The following is a 23,476-nucleotide window of genomic DNA, read 5'->3' as shown; positions in this document are numbered from 1 at the left end:
GTTACTGATACGAAAAACAAATTTTTTACATTTTATCTGCGAAAATTAATGGATAGGGTGTTTCAAAACTATACATCGCAACACCTCTGGATCAATGGAGACCATAAAAAAGCAGACTTAAACATTCGACCTTGATCCTATTTGTAGAGGTCAAATTTTTTCTGCATCGTATAGTACTTATCGTGAGGAATCACACCCCTAACAAGTCAGAGATCTTACTATATACGTCCTCTTTCTTGTAAAAAGACAGTAATAAACTCTGGAGCAGTGGAGACCATGAAAAAGCAGAACAAACATTTGACCTTGACCCTTTCTCTAAAGGTCAAATTTTTTCTGCATCATGTAGTACTCATCCTGAGGAATCACACCCCTAACAAGTCTGAGATCTTATTACATCTTCTTTCTTGTAAAAAGACAGTAGTCGTCCAGGGCTTCATCGTCCAAAGCTGTCATAAACTCTGGATCAGAAGAGATCATAAAAAAAGCAGACCTAACCTTGACCCTTTTTCTAAAGGTGAAATTTTTTTCTGTATCGTATAGTACTCATCGGGAGGAACCACACCCCTAACAAGTCAGACATTTTACTACGTCCTCTTTCTTGTAAGAAGACAGTAACCGCCCAGGGCTTCAATCAAAGGTGTCATAAACATTGGGGTGTGTTACTTAGCTGACGCTGCAGGATGTGAGGAGACTTCCTTGATTGATTCGGCAGCCCTCGGCAAGATTAGGCCTATCAGGGACCCTGTAGCCCGATTCGGGTCCATGGTGGCTACGTGGGTACCCGTTGCGAAATGCATTGGGATCCATTGGGATCCGTTCAGTAGGCCTGGAAGACTGATTACTCTCCAGCATCGACTCCTCGAACTTCTACCCTCGCTATAGACTGTAGATGAAAACAATATAACAATGAAATTAAGCAATACATGGTCTCCTAAAATCACACGTTTCGGTGATGATTCCAGTTTATGCAGTTCATGATTGGAGACTAAGATATGCCCTCGAATTGTTTTGATCTTCCTATTGTTTTACATTTTTCAAGCCCTGTTTTACCATAAATGTCTGTTATTTATAATGTATATTATAAATAATTCTGAACTAATGCGCCCGCGAAAAAGTACACGGCAGAGTTATTGAATCCAGGAAACTTCATTCGCCATGTATTGCAACAAAGATGACACGGATTCTTGGGGAGAAGATGCGAACATAAACTCCAGGGGATTCTACGACGTATTGATTAGGTGGCTGAAAACGATCGGGAATAGTGCGATGGATAGCTCCGGTTATAAAAGTCGGGACGTCGTTCAATAGGTTTCGCTCGATGGTACGAAAGACGTCACGTGAAATCTGGCTCGAGGTTTTCTTAAAATTAGCATCGCCGATACTCTGTCGTTGGGGGACTTTACGAGGCAATGAAACCGCCTCGGCTTAACGTTCGTTTTAATTTGTCCGTGATACGTTTCAATCACGAAAAAAAGTCGACTGAATTTAATGTTTGCTCGCCCTATTTAATGGGAAAGTTGTATAGACTAAGTACTCGCGTCATTCAATTATACAGGGTGTCCAAAAATGTACTTCTTTGAAGAGGGTGATTCCTGAGATCATCTGAAACAACTTTTTCCTTTGCGAAAATCTTCTCCGAGGCTTCGTTAAGGAGTTATTAACGAAAAACAATCAGGGCGTGGCAACAGCGAACAGACTCCGCCTCTTCGACAGGTCCCGCTAAGCGCGACGTTGGCGTTGGCCGAGCGGGGCTCTGTCTATAGTAGGCGCGCCCTGATTGGTCCGTGTTTTTCGTTAATAACTCCGTAACAAAGCCACTGAGAACAATTTCGCAAAGGAAAAAGTTTCTTCAAATGACTTCAGGAATCACCCCTTTCAAGGAAATACATTTTTGGGGCGCTCGGTATCTCTACGAGCTTCTAACAATTTGAAACAATTTCTTTTCTAAATTTCTCTTGTAAATCAGAATATTAATTTCACCCACTGTCCGTGTAATTTTAAATCTTCTTGTCAGAAAGCTCACAATACTCGTTATTTATCTTCTTCCACGACTCATTCTACTGTAGAGTCGAGGAGAACATTTTCTCCGGATAATTCCGTATCCGGCAACCTTTGTGACCGCCATGCCATAGCCAGGGTGTAGCTGCATTATTAAAGAAACGAAGACGTTCGCTACAAGACCGTTTCCGCCGGTAACTTTTCTACGCGCGGCTTGTTCAAAGAATAATTATTCCCGCAGCTATTCCGCGGGCGCCGAAATAAACAAACTTTCCTGGCAGCTGTGTCGCATAATTAACAGAAACCACGAAGTCGGTCCTAATTAACGTCGCAAAATGTGTTAATTAATTTCGCTGACCGTGTTATTCTGAATTGTTGTTGCAGAGCAACAGGAGTCAGCCAGCCATCGGGCTGAAAGAGATGCCGAAGGTGCGGGTAAGTTCTTCCACCAGCATACTTTCTACTCACTATACATACAGGGTGGTCCGCCGAAATGTAACCACCTAAACATCTCCTTTATTCGTCATGATATAACAAATGTTTTCAATACAAATGTAAATGGTATCACGAGGTGAATGCTTTGCAAATTTTATTATGTTCCCAAGGTCATTTCCCTGGAGTTTTCAAGATCATCGATATTTTTTTCTTGTAAATATTCGTGTATACATCTGAATGCGTTTTAATGTCAACTAGAATATACAAGGAAATCTACATTTACAAGAAAAAATTATCGATGACCATGAAAGCTTCGTGGAGAAAAGACCTTGAGAAAAAATAACATGTGCAAAGCATTCATCATTTACATTGCATGAAAAATATTTGTTATGTCATCAAAAGTAAAGGTGATATTTCGGTGGTCACATTTAAATGGACCACTTACTTACGTACGGGTATTACTTTTATATTTAAACTATTCCGTCTTGAAAAGCTCGCAGACGTGCAGAAGTCATATTTTCATAAAATTTAAGCTTATTATTTAAAAGAAAATTTTCATTCAATCCAAGAATTCAACGAATTTGTTTGCAATGAATTCTTGGAGTGAATAGAAACATTATTAAGACTTTATGACAGAAAGTATGAACCTTATGAAAATATACAGGCGTGGAAAAAGTATGACATTTTATATATTGATGTAGTGAAGGTCAGAGGTAGTTTTGGTTGACACCTGGTCTCCGTATGTCCAAATACAATAATTCTAATCATATATTATAAATATACTTACAATAAATTAGAAGTGTCAACTTATTTTCTGAACGTTTTAGTGGATTACAGAACAAATGCGTTTAACGTTGACAATCGTACCGATACAGCGAGATTATAAGCTGAGTCGTCAGATCAAGGGTTACCCCCTCTCTGCCAGTACCGAATTAGTCACGTGACACTGTGACACGTAGGAGTAAGCGGAGGTGGAGTGGGGGGACAAACCTAATCTGACGACACCTCGCAGCGGTAGTAAACAAGCCCACCGCACCACAGAACACATGTAAACATCAACAAGATGTTCTTCCGCGTGAATTTATAACAGCTCTTCTTTTTAGTGCGAGCACTATGTTTATTTACGTTTGTTATCCGCAGTATGCGTTCGCGTACACGGTCCAGCAACGGGATGCATAAAATGTGCAATGCTTTTCTTTGCAATATGCGAAATACAAAAAAAACCATACGAGGCGTCCCACACTATTGTCCGCAGCAATGTAATTGTCCGGCTGGAAAGCGGCAGCAGAGAACAAAGTGGGAACACAATAAACGCCCTTGAATTCTCGGCGTCAACAAAAACGTCGCCGAGACTTTCTGACATAATATACGAAATTTCGTGAAAATATACACTCCGGGACAAAAAGATAGCACATCGTCTATTTTTCCTCATTTAGTACATTAAACTGAAGAAAATTAATGTTTTATTGGGTATGGGAATAAGTTTCCGCCCTTTTTTATTGAAAAGAAGCACTTTATTCAGAAATTCAAATGCAAAGTAAATTCATTCAAAGTATGCTCTATTGGCATCTACGACCTTCGTCATCAAAGTATAGTCCTTCACGAACATTTTAAAACAAAATTGCAATTGAATCAATGAAAAACTGAGTTGTCGGCAGATTTTTGTCCAAAAAGAGCAGTTCACGCGGCGAAAGCGGTCAGGAAATACTTTTCGTCAAAAATTATTCGTGTTTTGCAGTGGTGGTCAGCAAGATCTCCAACCTCAATATTATTGAAAATTGTTGGGGACATCTTGCCAGAGCTGTGTACGAAAATGGCAGACAATTCCAAAATATTAACGATTTAAAAAATTGTATAAATATTTACCAAACCGAATGATTAAAGTCGTTAGCTGTAAAGGAGGTCCCAGAAAATATTGAACATAAGATTTTTATATGTAAATATGTAAAAATATATTTAATTTTGTACCTCTATATTTCGTTAATAATTCTACTTTATTCAATAAAAATATAGTTAAGTTAACGAAGCTTTGTTTCATTTCATTCATATATGTTGAGAAAGACACACTAAAAATATATGTGTATAAAAGAAATTGAATTTCTAACGCTTAATAAACAGAAATTACATTAATCTCAAAGTGTGCTATCTTTTCGTCCCGGAGTGTAGTCGAGCCATTTTTGCAAGCTTCCCAGGAAACCACGGGCCATTTGGTATTTAAAATATGACTTGTATCTGCGAGCAGCGGCGCGCACACCCTCCCCGCGGCGCTGTGCTCCGTCAGTTTTTGCGGCACAAAGACCAAATTCAAATAGGGTGTCCGCGGCGACGATCTCGCTCCAAACTAGTTAGCAAGAGCTCGTTAGAAGGCCCCGATCGATGCCCACGACCGAGTTTCCCCGTACTTTTAGCCAAACAACTTTTCAACTGAGCCCCCCTGCTGCCTCGCTTACCTCGCGCGCAGAGCCCGCCTTGCCTCGGCTTGCCTCGTCTCGCCTGGTCGGCTTGCTTCTGCTTCTTCGGCCTCCTCGAGGAGGCAAGTTGAGACAGGCGAATGCACCACTTTCTCCCTCTCTCTCCCTCCCTCTTGTTCGATATATGTCTTCAACGAGCAGCGAACCACGAAATCGCTCAAGAAGGGGCTGCGAGGGGGAGCGTATAATTTTACGACTTTAGTTTCCGCGGGCTCCCCCGTCTTTGTCAGCCTCTATTTGCCTACAAAAGTAATCGGTGAGAACCACGTCATCATCTGGGTGCTTGCCCGTAATTTATGGCCGCGGAATCGCTGATCGTCGACCGCCATCGATGCTGCAATTGAATATCAACTGGCGCTGTTGTGTTTTCGTTCCCTGGCCGATGAGCGATGCTCGCCTGGACTGGACACCATTCGCTTGATCGATGTTAGGGTCTTTCGCCAATGTGCTCTATTCGTCGCGGCTCCAACGCGCGACAAAATGATACATAATCTCTCTACATTTTCCTGGGGCGGATAATGGGATTTAGAGGGTCCAAGATTTATCGAAGATTGTCAGGCCAGTTGGGGTATTTCGGTGCAACAGGTTTTGAAAAATCGACTCTAAAGCACTGCGTTTTTAAAATAGTTTTCTGAAATTGTCTTTGGCGACGACTGCGGTGTTGTCAGAGGAAGGGGCGCGTTTTGTCCTAGCCCCGCTAGCGGGCCCTGCGTTAGGTTCAAGACGAAATAAATGAATCCTCAAATCCTCGAACGGTACCTACACAGGTTCGATTTACATGTTGACTTCCATGCCCCATTTTAATCTGTCCATGCAATCATCTCCCGGCGATCTGTTCGTTAATCGAAGAAATCACTAGTACCTATAAAGATTATTCGGTTCCACAAACGGTGCTGTAGATCTAGATAAAACCGCGGAGAAAACAGTGGAGATTTCCGTTTCACGCGTCTTCAAGGGGTACCTTTGGTGGAACGAGAAAAAGTTGATTTCTCGTCCAATAAAAATTTTTTTCGAAATTTTTATTCTCGATCGTCATTCTCATCAAAGTGCTGAATAACTTTCATATGAAACATTTTTTTGTCGGATGGGTCTGAGTGCCTCAAACATCGGTGCGACCGTTAGGATCAACATCCTGCGTAGGGATCGATGATGGTAGTAGCAGGAAAGGTGTTGAACATTTGTAAATTTGAATTGAATTTAAGTAATTCGCAAATAGTTTTCTGAAAATTGTTCTGATGTATATTTATAAAATCTGCAGTCTTTTGTGTACTTATTAGCAAAGGTTTAGTGAGCTTCTCGCATAGCTTGTGATCAAACAACGCCGCTATACAAAGTCAAAGACAGAGAAATTCTGAGGAGGACTAATTAATTTTCATTATTCAAAAACGGTTTATGAAAATTTTAATTTACATGATGAGTTGCTGGAATTCATATATTCAGGTCGAAATTAATTTAATTGCTTGCGGAAAAGAAGCATCGCTAAAGGAAAGCTGGAATTCTGTTTGTAGGAAATTGTTTGATTATATAGTTTATTTAGAAGGCCATTGGAAGTCATAGGAATAAAGAGAAGTCATAAAAATGCGCACATTGTTAAAATTCGAATGGGACATCTGATCGTTAATTAAATTATTTAATTATCATTCGGAGCTGTTTCTCATGCCACATACTCAAAACAGATAAACTTGAAAGGAAAAAACAAACGAACTTTACTAGCCAAAGTTTAAATGGAACTAGAATATTTGAATAAAAGTTTCGGTCACACTGAATAACTGGTATTATTATTAGTGCTTTTTGTGAGTCAATGATGACCCAACCTGTATGTATAAACACTGATGCTAGAGGTATGATGGTTTTCCTTGTAAAGATAATATGTTTTGTTCGATCGAATTTATTCATCTAATGCATTAAACCTGGAAAACATAAATCGCATTATGCACGCTAATTATTGAATACCGATTAAAGCTAATAAGCCTGCGGTATACAAGCACGCAGTTTAATGTAACATTTAATTAATAATCCACAAGCGATTCATACATTCGTCAAATTGTTAACTTAATACTAACCGGTGATTGATTATCATCAATTAGTATTGAATGCCGATGTGTACATTTGTATTGTGTGTAAGAGATGGATGTAAAACAGTGTACCGCCTATTGATGATCAAGTAATTGCAAACGTTTCCGGCCTATCAATTCAATCCTGTCTGATCAATTATTAAAATGCTTCTATGAATCAATTCCTCAGGAAAGATCTTGAGGACAAATGTCGCCATATTGGTTGACAGCAAGCTCAGGCATTTAATTCTTAAAATCGTTGACAATTAATTTCGAAGTTTCGAACCTCTAGGATCAATAGTTGAGGAGATATGGTCGCTTAAACTTGTGCATTTTCAGTGTTTTTGACCTTACCTGTCAAAAATGCTCAACTTTAAGCGACCATAACTCCTCAACTATTGATCCTAGAGGACCGAAACTTCGATCTCCAGCCGCCCCGGGTACAAATCTACTGTATTACATACCAAATATATCATAGTTCGTAGGAGAAAGGTACTAATTTTGAGTCCGGTAAAGTAACGTTTACCCATTGAAAAGATATTAATATTTGCTGAATTTATGTTGTAACAGGAAAGGACATCACTACTTTATTACATTTTTCTTTCATCGAACAGTTTCAATACAGCCGAAATGGAACTAATTACTAGGATCAGCTTGTTAATTATTACTCATTATGTAAGCTTAATGGCTGGAATGTGTTTGCGTTTCGTGACACGAAATATTGAAATCAGGCTGTGTTGATATTGCTTGTGTTTGTGTTGTCTATTGACATCCGGACTGTTCCCGAATTTTGCATTCATAAATAAATTTATATGGAGTATGAAATGTTACTGAATGATATAAACCATAGCATTAGAAATATATGTAGAGAACAAAATTCTTACTAGAATACACTGTCTATATACACCTCCTACAGTGCTCGAAATTTCCATAAAGCCACGTATATTTTGACGTATTTTTATAAAAAATATTGTCAAGTTTATTACTTTTTCTCAGCTACAATTATATTTAGTTGAAACTAATCTTAAATCTACGAGTATCTGCTCGGAAATGTTCACCTCTTGGGTGTGTTTACATTCTTTGCTGCACGAAGCGAAATATAAGTGCGAAATTTCTATGTATATGTGTTTTTAATACGCCAGAAATGAAATCATACTCAAATTTATCACAAGTACAGAATAATTATAAGATATTACCAAAAAACGCGCGCGCGCGTGTGGTGGCTTTATAGAAATTTCGGGCACTGTATATGAACACTGTATATTGATATCTGTATCTGACTAAAACTACTATTAACTCATTTTATTCTAAAAATGAACGTTCAAAAAGAACAGCTCACGTGTCTCATAATTTTGTCGTGTGGTGTGTTATTGTTAGCCAGCTAACAATAGCCATCTTGTCCGATGAGCGAACGGTACGGAAACGGCTGGGCGATTTCTTTCCCCGTAGAAATCAGCGAGTCGCGTTTACTGATAACGCGACTGACTCGCGAGGTCTCGTAATGTGAAATTCTGTTTGTGTTGAGCGACAGCTGGCGAGAGAGAGAGAGAGAGAGAGAGAGAGAGAGAGAGAGAGAGAGTACGCCCGCGACTGCATACGGGCGAACAAAGCCACTAAATGACATACTCGCCCCGCGATCTAACTCCGTGCACGTGAACACGGGACGCTTGGTTTTAATCCCCACTGGGCCTACTTTTTTCCACGAAACAGACACGAACCAAGGGTGAACAAAAGGCAAAACGCGCTGGATATCTCTGTTCCACTCTGTCATTGGAAAAATTGTCGGTGAAACGGGGCAGATCCAAAGCACGTCGCTGAAGCTACCCACCAGTAGCCATTTGATGCTACCTAACCAGCAGTGCTCGCCCGAGACGTCGCTGTTTGAAATAACTTATTTCAACTCGGTCGAGGATTATATTGTACTGGGTGTCATGTAACCGGTGGTACAACCGGCCAGGTGGTGTGATTCCACGTCATCGAATAAATCAAAACTACGAGGGTCGCGGTCAAACGTGAACCGGACTTTTTCACGAATTTTATATTTCAACAGGATTCTCTGAAAACGACTTATTTTACAATCTATGGATTCCTGCCACCAGATTGCTGGGTCAAGCCGTCTAAGTATCGATCGTATATGGTTTTTCATAAATATATAAAATCGTACATGTTTACACGCTCCCGAAATACAAAATATCGGTTCGAATCTACATTCTCACGTGGAAACATTTCCATAAAAAATATCGCTTAAACAAAATACCAAGGTTTATATGGGATTTAATGTTTATGGCGACTAGACGGATTAGTTTGTTAGAATGTAATGAAAGTATTTCGTTTAGTCTGAATTTAGGACTGAGTTTCCCATTCTGAGGAACGTATCAGGGTGAGGAACCCGGGTAAACTTTGCTTTACCGGACTGAAAATTTGTGCCTTTCTCCTATAAATGTGTATTTGGTATCTAATCCAGTAGATTTGTACCCGGAGCGACTGCAGATCGAAGTTCCGATCCTGTAGGATCAATGGTTCAGGAGTTATGCTTGCTTAAAGTTGAGCATTTTTGACAGGTAAAGTCAAAAACGCTGAAAATGCCCAACTTTAAGCAAGCATAACTCCAGAAGCATTGATCCTACAGGATCGAAACTTCTCCCTTACACTTTTTTTACATTCAATTTTGAGCCCGATAAAGTAAAGAGCAGCCAGGAAATAGAGTTTGCTGATAGGTGAAGTGTTAAAATCTACACGATGATGTACAATTTAACGTCCGCTTGGAATTATCTGCTGACCTCGCGACACCCTGTAACAATCAAGTGGATCACGACGGGAAACACGGTCGTCGCCCGATCCTCCTAAAAATGATTCGCGTTTATCGTCGACGATGCAGGGGATTAACCTAGATAACTTTGCTTCCTTGGCGCGTGAAGGACTCGTCGCGTCGGGATCAGGTTCCAATTGTTATTCTGTTTCGTTTCGGCCGCGTGTTTCCAGCCTTCGTGCAAATGAAACACGAGAGTTCCGAGGACGGGAACGACGGAAACGCGAATAGTAACGTCTGCGAAACGACGTGAAATCGCGCGGTGCAATTTCGTGAGATTGCTTGCCGAGGCGACTCGTCCGGAGGACCATCCTCGTGGAAAAGAGCTTCTCGGAGGCAGGAGGATGCTCGTATTTTTTTCTCCCTCCCGCCCCGTTTTCGCGAAAAGGAAATGCGACCTTCCTTTGGGGAAGGAAACGCGCAGCCAGTTCCATGATAGTCTGTCAGATACAATCTGGATCGCTTTCAGCTCGAGACCCCGGCAGCTACGCGTCACTCATAACACACCATTCTCTCGAATCACGGTAACAGCATCCGCGAATATCTCGGATTTAACGTTCGTCCGAGCGAATTTAAAAATCCCGAAAATTCCGCCCGCAACGGAAACGTCAAAATTTCAACAAATTCGTGTTAACGTTCCCACAGATTTACGCTGCTCGCACGTAATCATGGGAAAATTAACGCGTCCGTCGAGCGCGCTACTGCCGTTAAACATTTATTATGTAACCCGGCTGTGATTCCTTTGCCGTATTTCCGTATACTAAATGTACCGAAAATGTGCATAAAAAATTTTCTCCATTTTTCCGTACTTTTAGCAACCTTTTTCGTGCACTCTGTGTACGTAGCTTTAATGCATGTTTGACACTGTTCTGATGCATCCTGTGCATACCTTCCGTTTGTTCAACAGAATGATGCACGGCACTCTTTAAATACATCAAATTAATATCTACAGTAGTTCGTGAAGCATAATAATAAATAGAATAAAATAAAACGTTTTAGTTCTTTCACAAACATTTGACTTTCGACATGAATTTTTCCATCGCGTCAGCGAATGCAACCGTGTGTGCAAGCTTTTGAAAATTGTGTCCAGTGTATGACCATTTTTTTGTCTCTGTATCTATATTAAATTTTCCGGAAAGAGAAATATCCATTTGAAAACCTTTTACGGTTGAACTATATATCAGCAGGGTTAAAATGTAGCTGGAAAATTTATAATTCTTATTAGTTGGTTGGAAAATATAACAAAGTTGTATTTTCTTCGTCGGAACACTGTTTAACTGGAAAAAAAAATTTTATAAAAACAAAATTAAACCGACTTCGAAAAAACGCACTAAAAAGTATAAAATAATTTCCATTTAATTTATGTGAATACACACAAACTTAAATACAATACAATCTTTTCGGAGGCGGTGCAGAAATTAAAAATTTTCCAAATGACAGATGTTGCTGATTATGATTTCATTGGAATATGGTGGACTTGGAAATCAGTAGGTGGGAAGAGAAGATACATTAATATGTGAAAGCATGTAGAAGAATTTAAGGATTTTCTTATTTTCCACTATCGAAAATTTTCAATTTTGCGCCGCCTCCGAAAATATTGTATTGTATTTAAGTTCGTGTGTATTCACATAAATTAAATGGAAATTATTTTATACTTTTTAGTGCGTTTTTTCGAAGTCGGTTTAATTTTTTTTTATAAAATTTTTTTTATTTCACACTTTTTATCAAGGGACCAATCGGGAGATATACCCTACACTGATTGGTCCATCCATCTCGGAGTAATCTGTGAACATACATGAAATGTAGGATCAAAAATATCTTTCCAAAATACAGGGTGGGGCGCCACATTTTGCGAACTAGATTTACGTCATTATTATTACGCATAGCAAACAATGTTTCAGATGAAGTTGAATGGTTTTGAGAGGGACACATTCTGATGGTACATTTTTTTTGTAGGTGAACGTGTAAAGGACATATGGAGGTCATTAATGTGTTTTTAAATGGAATCATATATTTTTTATTGCATCAGCTGATGCTCCTTCATATGGAATGACAAAAAAGAATATGTATTTCCCGGCAATTTCAGCCTGTAATGGAAAATTTCATTGAAATTGGATAACGTTGTCACGAGTGACAAAGGATTGAAAATATTGAAAAAATGCAGTTCCTCACGATTTTTTCAAATTTTCGTTAAACGTACAGATGAAAGGGTTCCAAAAACGATTGATAATCAATCGTTTATCACAAATAATGCAAAATAAATTACAGAATCCAATTAATAAAAAAAATGTCCTAGTCGTCACTAAATATCTAGCTTAATTGAAATTTAGAAAACTGTAAAATCCTTTTAGAGAAAAATCGAAATTTGTTTGACAGAATATTAAATGTCTAACTTAAAGATGACACAGTGTTATAGAGAGTTAATTAAGTTTAATATAGTATTTAATATATATATTTTTTAAAAGTTTATATTTATTATTTAGTGTGAAGTGAGAAAAGTTACGACGTAAATGGTAACATTGCTCGTCACTGAAGTGCAAGCTGGCGAGTTAGCCCCATAAATGACCTGCACATTTTCAGAACAGTATAATAACCGCCATTTTACACCTATCTGAGCTCCGAGATCTCCAAAGCAGACCGATGAACATTGAAGCGTCTGTGAATGATAACTACTATGAACTCCACGCTGATTTACTAGCAGATAGGGTGAGATTGCGCTTCGGAGGTTGCACCAACCTCCTATGAAATGCACGTAACACGAGAAACAGACATCTACGCCAGTATTGCGGATCATAGAAATTTCTAATACCTATTTATATGCTAATAACTCCAGGCTGCTATCTCAGAGTAGAAGTTGCCATTAGGAGATTCTGGTCTTTGATCGTACTGAAATTAACGTTGAAAATGATTCGCTGAATATTGCTCCGCAAAATAACGGAACGATAAACTACAGCCAGAAAATATCTGCTGTTAAAAATCGTGCAATATCCTATTTTGTGTCCTCACTGGTGAGAAATTTTAACTTGAAAATTAAACATTTCTTCCGACCTAGAATATTTCCACACACACACACACACATTCCCATATATAATATTTAAACCTTATGGGTATGAAATTGGTATAATAGCTCATACAATACCTAAATGTTCAGTAATTGATTATACACCGATATATTTAATAATGTAAACAAGCAATTTTTAGTGGCGCCTCAAAGTCACCATTCGAGTGCTAAGAGTTAATTCTCTAACTCAAAATTTTAATTAGTAAGCCCTTTATTAAACTAAAATAGCTTGTTTTTTAGAATACTCGAACGGGGCTTTCTCGTTTCCAACGATACGATTCTTACTTTTACTGCAGCAATAATTTAATATTTATAGAAACCTAAATCTTCAAAAAGTAGAAATCAGAATAAACAAAACTTTTTAAAAACTGTCGCGCAGTGGGGTATTTGGCCGAAAAACGGGAATAAAAAATTAAATTTTAATGTATATGTATCGTACACATGTTGTACATTCATTGTTCAAAATCAAATCATAATAAATTTTGCGAAATTAGCGGGGCGGCCATTGTACCGGATCTTCGTACTTGATTGAGGCCGTCTGAGGCTAGCATCGTGGCGCATGCGCGAAAAAAGGGCCGAGTGCACTGGATCAGTAGAGTGGGAACGCGCAGTGGAGTGGGGAGCGCTGGCGCGCGGAGTGGGGATCGCTGAACGCGATCACGTAATACCGAGCGTCGCGCGGCGAGGTGTGACGGTTGATATTTAAATTTTTTTTTCTCCTAGACGCACCGTTTTCTTTTTAAATTTGTTTTTTACTATTGCATTGTCATCCAGTGTCTGAGCTATGTTTAAAGTTTCAAGTCTCTAGCTCATCGGGAAGTGATTTAAAATTCGATTACAAGAATTGACGCATACAACAACAACAACAACGACAACTCGGCAAGCTAATATAAGCGTGGTAAAAATACAATACAAGATTTATTCTTTCTGAAAAACTATTATAATATAACTTGTTTTTGAAAATACTAGTAAGGGGCTTTCTCGTTTCCGACGATACGATTCTTACTCTTTCACTGCAGCAATAATTTAATATTTATAGAGACCTAAATCTTTGAAAAGAGAGTAGAAACCTGGAGGCCTACTTCAATAGATAAAAATACAATATTTATTCTTTCTCTCCCTACTCTTGAATCTCCTCAATTAATGTATTTCCATTACATCTCCAATGGTCACGTTTCCATCGAGAGTTTTTGTTCTCCAGTGAAAAAGAATGCCAGGAATAATTCACGATTGTTGAATGCCGGGAAACTGCCGTAGAATATTGAATCGAAGCTTTTATTATGTTAGTCACGTTCTTGTCGATGTTATACAAGATTTCACGTAATCGAAACTTACCGCCAGAAAATGGAAACGACGTTAATGCTTCTTACGGCTTCTTGTTTGTGCGTCTATTGTCGGATCTAACCAATCGCTGAACATAAAATGAAGAAAATCATATATATATAGAATGGAATTATTCGAGGTCGGAAGGAACTGTTTAATTTCAGTAATAGAAGAGAATACCAGTTTATCGGTTTCGAAATTATTCATGACTTGCATTAAGCACTTCCCGAACAATTACCCATACGGTAAACTAAACGCATAAACTGCAGCATACCTCGATTCCATTTATGCTCGGAAATGTAGTTTAAATGCCGTACACAAACAATGAGCGCTTTCGCCATCGAATTAACAAATTACACGATTTTCAGTTTATGCTGTCATTCACCTTTCTACATATATATTTCATATCATATCTTTTTACGTATCTGAAAGCGACACACTGATAATTTGAAGTAACTTTGCGAAAATGTTCTCCACGGTTTTTTTTTAAGGTGTTATTAACGAAACACACAGACCAATCAGAGCGCGGCTTCTGCGGACGGATGCCGACTCAGCCGCGCTCTGATTGGTTCTCGATTTTCGCTAATAATTCCTTAATAAAAAAGGAAAGGAAGGAATCACCCCTTGCAAAGATGCACAACATTTTTGTAAATATAACTTCCAAAGAGATACAACACTTTTCGGACACCCTGTATATATAAAGTACTGTTCCTCGGGATGAATGCAAATGCGACATCATTGTCATAATATTTCGCTATTGATAAAACCCATATTCAAAACGGGAACTTTCTCGGTGTATACCCGTGGAACTTACACACACACATCTGCATAATTTTAATTTATTCAGTAATAAGCGAAACACCGAACGAAAACAACGCGACGTTCCCGACGATAGCGTTTAATAACATCAGCGCATAGAAGAGCTCTTTACCCGACGATTCGTAGAGAACTTTCCGTTGAAATGTACATTCCCTGCAGAAAGAAATACTTTGGAAAGTAACTATCCGGCTTCCGTCCGTTTCAAAGTCCCGGGAACTTCAAGAACGTACTTTTATTCGTCCGGCATCGATGCCATCGTTCTTTTAATATTTCGCCTGCCTGATATTTCAATAACAAATTAAACTACGTATAATTATATTTATCAACATGCACGCGATTATATTAACCCTTTCAGAGTAATAATTCTGTAACTGTCGCATGGAGCACAGTTATAGTAGAGGTGCTACATTTTTTGTAGTGCGCTGAACGTAAAGAAGTATAGCGATTGAAAGAAAAAGAGGGACTGGGGTTCGGACGATCGGAAAACAGCCTTTTAAATTCAAAAATCAAAATATCTTATTTTTTCTCGTTAAAGAAACTTTCACCATGGTATTCGTCTAGTTCTTCCGATTTAAAGTGACACCAAACACGGTATACATAGTTGCGGCCATCGGCACACTACGAAGAATGTGTAGTAACAGTTACGGAGAGACTAGTGCGAACAGGACACGGTCATTCATCCTAATCGCGACGCTGCGCTGGTCGGTCAGAATGAAACCGGCGCGGCGCACATTTAAACGATACCTTATTCTTATTTTTATCACCAGAAGTTAAAGAATTCGTTGATGAGAAGTAAGTTAAAAAGATTACATACTTCCCTTACTTCCTGTGTAAATGAAAATATAATCATGGAAAATAGATATCTAATTTAAATTACATTACAGTCACACATAGCCTACAAGGAGTGCGGCAATCGCAGCGATACGTCGGGTGATCGTTCGTCAAGTGATATACGTCAAATAAACGTTTAAATACTTCATTATGTTTAATTTTATTGTGTTTTATATATATGAGAATACAATATACCTTCAAACTAGTGGGTTATCAAATCATTTCAACGAAAAATGATTACATTAGTTCTGTTCACAAAAATCGATTTCTTGACAAAACCAGAGGTCGTAGACAAATCTTGAGACCAGATTTGAAATCAGCGTGAAAAAATCTACGGGAAATGATATATAGCAAAAATTAAACAAATTTCTTCCCCCCCCCCCCCCCGTGGTAACGGAGAAACCACATTTTTCTTGAAATTGTGAAAGTTTAACGAATTTTCTCAAGGTTAAAAACCGTTCGTACCGTAATCTCCCTATTTTTCCCATATTCTGCAAAGTTTCAGCTTTCATTTAAAAACAAATTCATCGCTCTACCTCATTTCTATCGAAAGTTATTCCTTTTTGAAGCGAGGTAAGTCATTTGTACCCACCGTGCGCCGCGGCGAGCCAAGACGATTGCTGAAGAGTAGCGGTAAGGGGTAAAATAGAAAAAATACAGGGACTTGTCTAGTTTGGGTACGTTCAATTTAGCGAGCAACTGCAAGTATTGAATGATCTTTTTTGTTGAAATTTAATGATCCATCTAACGCTCCGGAAACAGTTTCATCAGAAGGATCGATCGAGATTAAATTTAATTAAATGCGCAGCGGTAGTACCGGGAATAACGATCCGCTTCAACTGCACCTAATCTACTCCACCAATGACCATTTCTTCGGTGCTATTAAACACCGGGTGCTCGCGGTGCTACAGTAAAATTGACGTTATCCGCTCGATTCTGGATCGTCTACCATCAGCTTTAGGCTAACCACCCATTGAGAGAACACCGTGCACCCTGGAGTGTCCACGCCTAATCCAGACACCTCGCTAGAACGTCACCAAATTAGATCCCCCCTCTGTCATTGGTAATACATCTCGAATTGAAAGTGCAATTTTCGCTTTCCCAGACACGCGGCTACGTCTGAATAATTAGGAAAGGGGGGACGGCGGCCGCATACGCTGATTAAAAATTTCTAGGAAAACCACCGAGCGTGGAGAGAGAGAAAGAGCGGCTCCTCATTAAAGTTTCATCGGGCCCGTATCAATGGGCGCGAAATCATAATTCGGTGTCGGTCGCCGGCCGACGAGTGAGTGCACTTAACGTTCGCGAAACGAGGCACTACGGTCTACCGTACATTTCTAGGCGGTGTAATGAATTGGTCCGCTGCTAATTACAATTACAATAGCTACGAGACCATCTCGCAACCCCGTCGAGTGTCGGTGTTACGGCATCTCCTTCCTAGCTGGCTTCACCCTTCGAAACCCTCCCCGCAACACCCTATCCTCGTCTTTATCCAACACGTCGAGATCACGGTCTCCTTTCCCGAATGCTACCACAAATGTTCCCTCGTACACGCATACGTAGTATACGTACACCCACACCGCTGCCTGCACCGTGCTCCACTCATAGATATGCAAATCCTTGGGAATGAAACGCGGAACCTAACCTAGCTTCAGAAATAAATGAGTATCCAGGTGAATCCTCGAATCGCATGCCTATTGGCTCTACACAGGTTCGATTTACATGTTGACTTCCGTGCCCCATTTTAATCTGTCCATGCAATCATCTCCCGACGATCTGTTCGTTAATCGAAGAAATCACTCGTATAAAGATTATTCGGTTCCAAACGGTGCGGTAGATCTAGTAAAACCGCGGAGAAAACAGTGGAGATTTCCGTTTCACGCGTGTTCAAGGGGTACCTTTGGTGGAACAAGAAAAAGTTGATTTTTCCTCCAATAAAAATTTTTTTCGAAATTTTTATTCTCGATCGTCATTCTCATCAAAGTGCTGAATAACTTTCATATGAAACATTTTTTTGTCGGATGGGTCTGAGTGCCTCAAACATCGGCGCGACCGTTAGGACCAACACCCTGCGTAGGCAGTATGGGGTTATAACTAGACTGCGGATTTTTATGCAAAATAAAAAATGTTTGCATTGATTGCAAGAGACAGGAGCCAAATAACAATTTCATCCTTCTTTTAATTATCTTATTAAGGTGAAACTCGTACACTGGTGGCCTTAAATCTGTTTAATATTTCCTCCGTTTTAAATTGTACGTAACCATTTTTGTCATAAATCCATAAAATCCGCAGTCTAGTTATAACTAGTCGGGGCCTTGGGCAAAGTAGAATTTCGGGGCGCCTGACCTCAACTAAATAACTTTACGAGAAAAACGTAGAATTTGGAGCTTGGTTTGTGTTCGAGGCCCCCTTTTGCTTAGGGCATTTGCGCAAAGGGTAACGCGCGACTGTGCGTAGGGATCGATGATGGTAGCAGCAGGAAAGGTGTTGAACATTTGTCCATCTGCTGGCGAGCATAGGAGGTAGCCGCCACAGGTTAAATCATGAAGAGCTTGAAACCGCGCGCACCGCAAACCGACGGACCATAACGCGCGTTATAAATAAGAGTCCCGATAAAACGATACGAGGTTCACAAGAGGGGGAGTCTCATAAATTCGAGCATTCTCCGGCGTCGCGTCCGCATTCCGCTCGTAAACCTACTACCCGCGAAGTCAGTCCCCTAAAATTTCACTGCGAGGCCAATCCATCAGCCCGAAACTGTCCGCCCTATTTTCTGAACACGTGGTTCGGAGATCGGGATAATATCTCCGGCACGGCCGATCGCGGGAAAACTGGAAGGGATCAAGAAATTCTCCTTCACGGCGAAAGTTCGCACACGTGATTACGACCGAGTCTCCGTTTTATATTCCGTTCGGCGCGGTACGCTCGGTCTCGCTTTCCATCGAGTGAAACTCGATTTCGAATTTCGCGCAACAATGGACTTCCTTCTTTCGATAAACTGGCCTTCGGAGGCGAGCACGTTTCATCCCGGATTTCTTTCACGGCGTTATCGTCCGAAGTAGTTTCCAATTGGCGACAGGGGCGTAGGGGAGTATAAAGGGGCCGAAGGGGATCGCAGCAAGGTTGCCCATATTTTTTTCGGGAGTGAGTTTTCAGATCGATTCGAATTGCCGGATGCAAAATCGATTCGGGAAAAGAACACCTTTCGAAGAATCCATCTTCGAGAAATCCACTCAACTTGCAGATCATTGATTTGATCCAACGTTGCGGCAGAAAATTGTAACTTTTCTCCAATCATCATGGTGAAGGAATTGTTTGTTTGGGTAAAAACATTTTGTCAATATCATAGCAGGAGCTATATGTATGGATTGGTGTGGTAAAAATACATTCCCGCTCATGTGGACACTTTGTTGCGAAATAGAAAACCAAGGCCAACTTTAGAAATATTAATATTTTTCAGAGATATTCGAGGACACCCTGTGCAAAAAATTGTTGTGTACGACGAAAAGGTTATAACATACGACGTGTGCCATGAATTTCAAAAAATTCGTGAAAAATGTTAAATTTTGCAGAGTTTACACGAGGCTGGCCCTTAAAGGTGCCGGAAGCGACGGGTGGAATGTTGCCACGACGGAAGGGCGGAAGGGCGGAGGGCCTGTTGCTCAAGCTTTGTTTTCGACGGACAAATAAACGCGACCCTCGCTTGATACCGTCACCGCGAATCGACGTTCCGCTAGTTTCCAACCCCCTCGTTCAATGGCCCCCCGGTGGCCCCTCTCCGCCCCGGAACCACCGCGCGCCAGACCGGTCTGCCCTATGCCCGAACGAAAGGTTCGTTCCTCGTGCCAAGTCTCATCGTCTGCCTCCGGAAAAACGGGCCATGAAGAAAAGATTCCAATTTTCCCATATTTCGCGGCGCTCTCTATCCTCGAGACTAATGAAAACTCGTGGCCTTATTTGATGATAAATGCTGTAAGGGTATGTGTGCCCGACTTCCGACCGGCGAATCCGGTTCGAAGCCCTGTGTTCCTATCTACTATCTCGCTCTTCGTGGAGCTGAAACGTCGAGCCACGGAGAATGTGGCCGCTATTGATTGCGTGGAAAGTTGTACAGGGTTTTTATTAAAACATAATCTGGGTATTCCGAGGGCGCAGCCGTCTAGCGGATTCTTCGCCGAGGGTACGTTTGTGTTGGCGTTGCGATGGAAGCTGGAATACCGTCGATCGTGACGCGGAGCGATAGAATTTGCCACAAAACATCTTTGTCTGGTGTACTATCCTTTTTTCTCGACTTTCGATCTTCTTCTAGGCTCACCTACCTAAATTGTGAAGCATGGTTGGACTAAATTTGGAAGCAATCGGGCAACGGGAACCCTTGTTCTCGATTGTTGAGATTCTTCCGATTAAAATGAGCCTAAACACGACATAAATCAGTGTATTTATGTTGACTACATAAATAGAGGTCATAAGTACGAAAATTTATAAAACCAGTCCAAGTTAGGTCGCGTTAGCATTCCTCAATACAAACGAAATTTACGTTTCACCTTCATCTTGGAGTCTAAGGTCACTTGAAGGTCATGTCACAATAAGTACATTGAATATATCTTTTTATTTGATGCTTACCTCTATAACTTGACCTGTATGTTGAAACTTAAGTGATACATCCTGTGTACCACTCACTAGAACGCATTGCGCCATTACGTGCAAATGGGATCTTTTTGTGACGGAGTGTACGTCCAGTGTCCGTCGAAACAAACGGATTGGACTACTCTTACTTGATCGACGAATCGAATACCGGTAACTGAATCCTCGGGCCTAAACAAGAGAGCTCGTTCCACGCAATAAGCGAAGGGGATCAGACATAGTGGACTGGTGCTAGGACAACTCTTATCTCGATAAACCCGTTTAGAATGCAAAACAACGCTCTTATTCCTGCTGGGCGATCGGGCCACGGTGGCTGTCGTTCGAAGGGATTAAATATTGTCCTCTCAGCGAGGATCCGAGGGGAGGGGGGTGGTTCTTTTGTCTGGCATAGCGGCCGTTCATAGGCGGAGCATTTCTCCGTTCGCTGCGACGACGAAGCGACGCGACGTGCCTTTTGTTTTCCTCGTCTCGGTGCCCGATCCCAAACGTCTTCGTTCTCTCGCCCCTTTCATACCTTCGTGCCACTCTTTACCGCCTCCCTTTTCCTTGGCCGCTTTTACTTACACCACTTTCCATCTTTACCTCGTTGCGACTTCCCGCGGCACTTTTCCTCTTTTCGTCGGGGGCCAGGCGAAAGGAAAAACAGGCAGGAAGCTCGCCACAAGAAAGCTCGTGTGATGCCAGTCTAGCCGCCCCAGCTTTCTTCCGGGACAGCCTTCAGAGACAACCGACGCTCGCCAGTTTTCGTTTGACCGATAACCAACGCTGAAAGCCGCCTCCCGTGTCACTACTCCCGCTCGATTCATCACTTTTTTTCGCGAGCATCGATGTCAAACGGCTCGTCTACATCCCGCCAGGTTCCTGTATTTTTCTGTTTTCTTTTTAACCCCACCCCCCCCCCCCCACCCACCCTGTCGCCCTTCACCCTTTGTCTTGGCACGCCGGTTCCATTTTGACCGTCCGGCACAGCGTCCCGATTATGATGAATAGCCGAGTCTTGTGCGGAGTAGTCTCACCGTAACTGTCATCGGGTCTGCTGAATCACAGTTCTAGTAGAGGTGCTACATTCTTCGTGGTGTGGCGAGAAAATTAAAATAATACCTCATACAATTACTTAAATGGTTAGTAATTGATTAGATTACAGCATATTCAATAATGTAATTAATGTTTTGGATAGTGCAGCAATTTTTGGTGGTGAACAGGGTTGCCATCTGTGCTGCGGAGCCCGCCTTTGCTTCCCCCACTCTTCCGCCTGTGGGAGCGGGTAGGGTAGCGCGTCAGCGTTAGTGGGAAGAGTGAGGGAAGCAAAGGCGGGCTCTGCAGCACAGCTTGGCGAGGGGAGGAAGGGTAAGGGGCCTGACGAGACTCGCAGATGGCGACCCTCGTGGTGACTCTGAATCACCACTCGAGTGCTAAGGGTTATCTTTGGACTTAGGATACGCAATTTATGTAAGTTGCAACATTTAACCCTTTGCACTCGAATGGCGACTCTGAGGCGCCACTAAAAATTGCCGTACCATTATTCGAAACAGTTTTAACATTATAAATTGTAAAAAGCTCAACTGTTATATATAAGAAAACAGGTTCAATTTGATGTGCACAATGTAAAAAAAGATTACATAGAACAAAAATGATCTGGGTTGAAACAAATATCTTGATATTGGAATTCAAATTGAGTGCAAAGGGTTAATAATTTAATGTGTCGAGCAGAACATGCTCCTACGGCTGAACAACATTTCCATAATTGTCAGAGACAAGTGTAAGCAAGTTGCAATAATTTAATAATTTACGTAAGTTGCAATATTTAATAATTTACTGTGTCGAGCAGGACATGCTCCTTCGACTGAACAACATTTCCATAATTGTCAGGGACACGCGATGTCATCTTGAAAATTCAGAGAAACAGTCGAACCAATACGTCGGAAAATCCATTTTCGTCCACCAAGTGAAATAGAATAGAGAGGAAATAGCTCCGGTGCATTTTATAAAGAATAAATGCAATTTCTCGACAACCCCTGTAGAATTCCCATAATCTTCTGTCTCTCCTTGTCGCGGCACACTGAACGTATCGCTTTTCTTTCCTTACCCATCGCTGCCGCCATTGAATTCCGAACACGTGCCAGAGGACTCGCGTATTCGTGATACTCGAGCTCGGGTAAGTAGTTAAGGTCGTCGAGGCGAGCAAGAACGCTAATTTCTTAGTGCATACTCTTTCCCCCGAATCGATCCCCTTACAACATCTTTGGCATTGTGTCTCCAAGTCTCCGTGAAAATGTTCGATACTTCGTGTTCGACGGTTTGAAACTTTTCTGTGGTTGTGCACGATGCTGTCCGAGATCGTCGCCATTTCCTTTTCGATATAATTTATTTTATTTAAGAAGTGTCTTTGTGGTAAACTTGTCAATGTGCTACATCTTCTCCGATTTCAATGACCTTGAAGTATGTTGTCAAGGTTATAACTCTGAACAACATTTCCCTGTAAAGTTTTTGGTCAGCTTTAGTTCACGTGATATTCGCAAAAAGCTTTAAACGAAAAAGTTGTCCAGAACTGTGACCTTGACACATATACTACAAGGTCATTAAAATTCAATCAAACCAATCTGTTTATAATTCTGTGGATGGTATAACTAGAACAGTATAATGTCAACTAATATTCAGAATTGTGAATTAGGATGGAATGTTTGTATCTGGAAATGTACTGATCGAGTTTGATTATGTTAATATTCGATGCCAAGGTGGGCTCGGAGGTTATGTCGTCTGTCATAGTGGTCTCAGAGGGGGCCGGATTCCGCTGAATAGAAATAGCTTGTTAATATAAATTATTTAGTAGCGTACGACCAAGTGTTGAGTAACGATCAAGAGATGAAATATAATTTTATCTAACAAACATTCATTTTGCATAAAAATCTGCAGTCCAGTACAGCACGTAAGAACATAAAAGCGTTTGAATAATTTCAATGGTTGATTATTCGGTTTCAAAACCACTTACTAGGTGCACAAATGAATAAATAAATTTTCTAAGTGAAAATCC

General features: G+C 40.7%; 1 protein-coding gene across 6 annotated transcripts in view; it reads left to right on the top strand.

Annotated features, from left to right (window-relative positions):
* The window catches only part of LOC143213078 (uncharacterized), an 832,749-nt gene that overhangs the window by 150,321 nt on the left and 658,952 nt on the right, over positions 1–23,476 (top strand). For 2 of the 6 annotated variants that reach the window (XM_076432583.1, XM_076432580.1), the window contains exon 3: positions 2,383–2,427. The exons of 2 other annotated variants lie outside the window; for them this stretch is intronic. In XM_076432583.1, the coding sequence (XP_076288698.1) occupies positions 2,383–2,427 (45 nt within the window). Of the gene's footprint in view, positions 1–2,382; positions 2,434–23,476 lie in introns of all 6 variants that reach the window. 2 more of the 6 variants (XM_076432582.1, XM_076432579.1) reach the window with 1 other exon arrangement.

The sequence above is a fragment of the Lasioglossum baleicum genome, chromosome 10, assembly GCF_051020765.1.
Source record: "Lasioglossum baleicum chromosome 10, iyLasBale1, whole genome shotgun sequence".
Taxonomy (NCBI): domain Eukaryota; kingdom Metazoa; phylum Arthropoda; class Insecta; order Hymenoptera; family Halictidae; genus Lasioglossum; species Lasioglossum baleicum.
This window is presented reverse-complemented; position numbering and strand designations above follow the sequence as displayed.